This window comes from Apium graveolens, chromosome 7, assembly GCF_009905375.1.
Source record: "Apium graveolens cultivar Ventura chromosome 7, ASM990537v1, whole genome shotgun sequence".
Taxonomy (NCBI): Eukaryota; Viridiplantae; Streptophyta; class Magnoliopsida; order Apiales; family Apiaceae; genus Apium; species Apium graveolens.
Genome location: NC_133653.1, coordinates 264,307,203 through 264,309,179, shown reverse-complemented (window position 1 = coordinate 264,309,179; position 1,977 = coordinate 264,307,203). Strand labels below are relative to the sequence as shown.

At 44.8% G+C, this 1,977-nt stretch overlaps 1 protein-coding gene across 1 annotated transcript; it reads left to right on the top strand.

The window, feature by feature from the left end:
- The first annotated feature begins 504 nt into the window (after positions 1–504).
- LOC141674868 (uncharacterized) lies at positions 505–1,341 on the top strand. Its single transcript, XM_074481570.1, has one exon. The coding sequence runs from the start codon at positions 505–507 to the stop codon at positions 1,339–1,341; it is 837 nt and encodes a 278-aa protein (XP_074337671.1).
- The last annotated feature ends 636 nt before the right edge of the window (positions 1,342–1,977 follow it).

Below are 1,977 nucleotides of genomic sequence, written 5' to 3'. Positions count from 1 at the left end.
AAGGCTCTGTTGGACATGAAATCCCCCACCAGCGTCAAGCAGGTGCAGGGTTTGACGGGAAGGATTGTAGCTTTAAATCGATTTGTCTCAAAGTCATCAGATATGTGCAAAGAATTCTTCAAAGCAATCAAAGGAATGGGGAAAGATTTTGTGTGGACCTCAGATTGTGAAGAGGCTTTTCTGAAAATCAAAGAGTAGTTGGGAAATCCTCCTATGTTGGCCAAGACGGAAGACGGAGAAACATTGATTCTTTACTTGGTGGTCTTAGAATACTCTGTCAGCGCGGTGTTGGTAAGAGAGGAAGCAAGCCATCAATGGCCCGTGTACTATGTGAGCAAAAGGCTGCTGGATGCAGAAACCAGATATACCAGCATGGAGAAATTATTATACGCTTTTATTCTCATGGCGTGAAAGTTAAGACCATATTTCCAAGCTCACCGGATAGAGGTTCGCACCGCCTATCCGCTCTGGCATATTCTACATAAACCAGAATCATTGGGAAGGATGTTGAAATGGGCGATAGAGTTGGGGCAATTCGATTTGGAATATTGTCCTCGTACGGCGATCAAGGGACAGGCGTTGGCAGATTTTATACTTGAGTTTGATTCTGAGGTAGATAATAAGGCTATAGTATTGGCAGAGCCTTCCTCACAAGGAAGCCTTCCTGTTGAGGAAAATGAAGAATTGCCACACCCTTGGTGGATCTTGCACGTCGATGGGGCTGTGAATAATAATGGAGCAGGCGCCGGGATTGTCTTAGTCACCCCGGAAGGGCATCATTTGATGAGTGCCATCCATTTCAAATTTTATGTCACCAACAATGATGCTGAGTATGAAGCCTTGATCAATGGTCTGAAAATAGCTCTGGAAGCGGGGGTTGTAAATTTGATAGCTCGGAGTGACTCTGAGCTAGTTTTAAATCAAGTCAACGGAGGTTTCCAAGCTCGGGGACCTCGGACGGAGTTATATATGAGATGTGCGCAGCGTCTATTGGAAAAGTTTGGAAGTGCCAGACTAGAGGGTGTTCCAAGAGAGGAAAATAGTAATGCGGATGCTTTGGCAAAGATGGGGTCGCAAATGGATAGCATCCAACTTGGACAAATTCCTTTGGGAATCCAAGAGATACCAAGTGTTCCAGAGGTAGAAGTGTTCCAGACACGGGAAACCCCGCTAGAGAATTGGATGACCCACATTCATAACTATATTCGAACGGGAGCGTTACGAGAATACAAGTTACAGGCTCGACGCCTACGTTACCAAGCTGCTAAGTATGTTGAATACAATGGGGTGTTACACAAGAGAGGATTTAACCAACCACTGTTACGCTGCGTGGACATATAAGAAGGAAATTATATCCTCAGGGAGGTGCACGAAGGGATTTGTGGTAATCACTCGGGGGGTGGTTCATTGGCATTAAAAGTCCTCAGACAAGGATATTACTGGCCAACTATGAAAGAAGATGCCTTCAAGTTTGTTCGGGCTTGTGACCGTTGCCAGCGATTCGCTAATTTTTCCAATGCTCCGACAACGTCTATTATTTCATTGACAAGTCCTTGGCCTTTTGCCATGTGGGGGATCGATCTCATTGGAGAATTTTCCAAAGCAAAGGGGGGTGTGAAATATGCTGTGGTGGCTGTTGATTACTTTACTAAATGGGCGGAAGCCATGCCACTGGCCACGATCACAACAAAGAAGATGAAGGACTTCATTTTCAACTCCATAGTCTGCAGGTTCGGTATTCCGTACAAGCTCATCTCGGACAATGGGAAGCAGTTTGACAGTAAAGAGCTAAGGAAGCTTTGTGAAGACTTGAACATCAAGAAAGATTTTGCCGCGGTCTATCACCCACAAAGCAATGGTCAGACAAAAGCTATAAACAAAATCATAAAGCATACTTTGAAGGCTAAGTTTGAAGAAAAGAAGGGAGATTGGATAGAAGAGATGCCCACGGTCCTTTGGTCTTACAACACGACTCCT

What these genes read in the sequence shown, in the direction of transcription:
- LOC141674868 (XM_074481570.1), top strand. Translation starts at nt 505, where the DNA reads ATGTTGAAATGGGCGATAGAGTTGGGGCAATTCGATTTGGAATATTGT.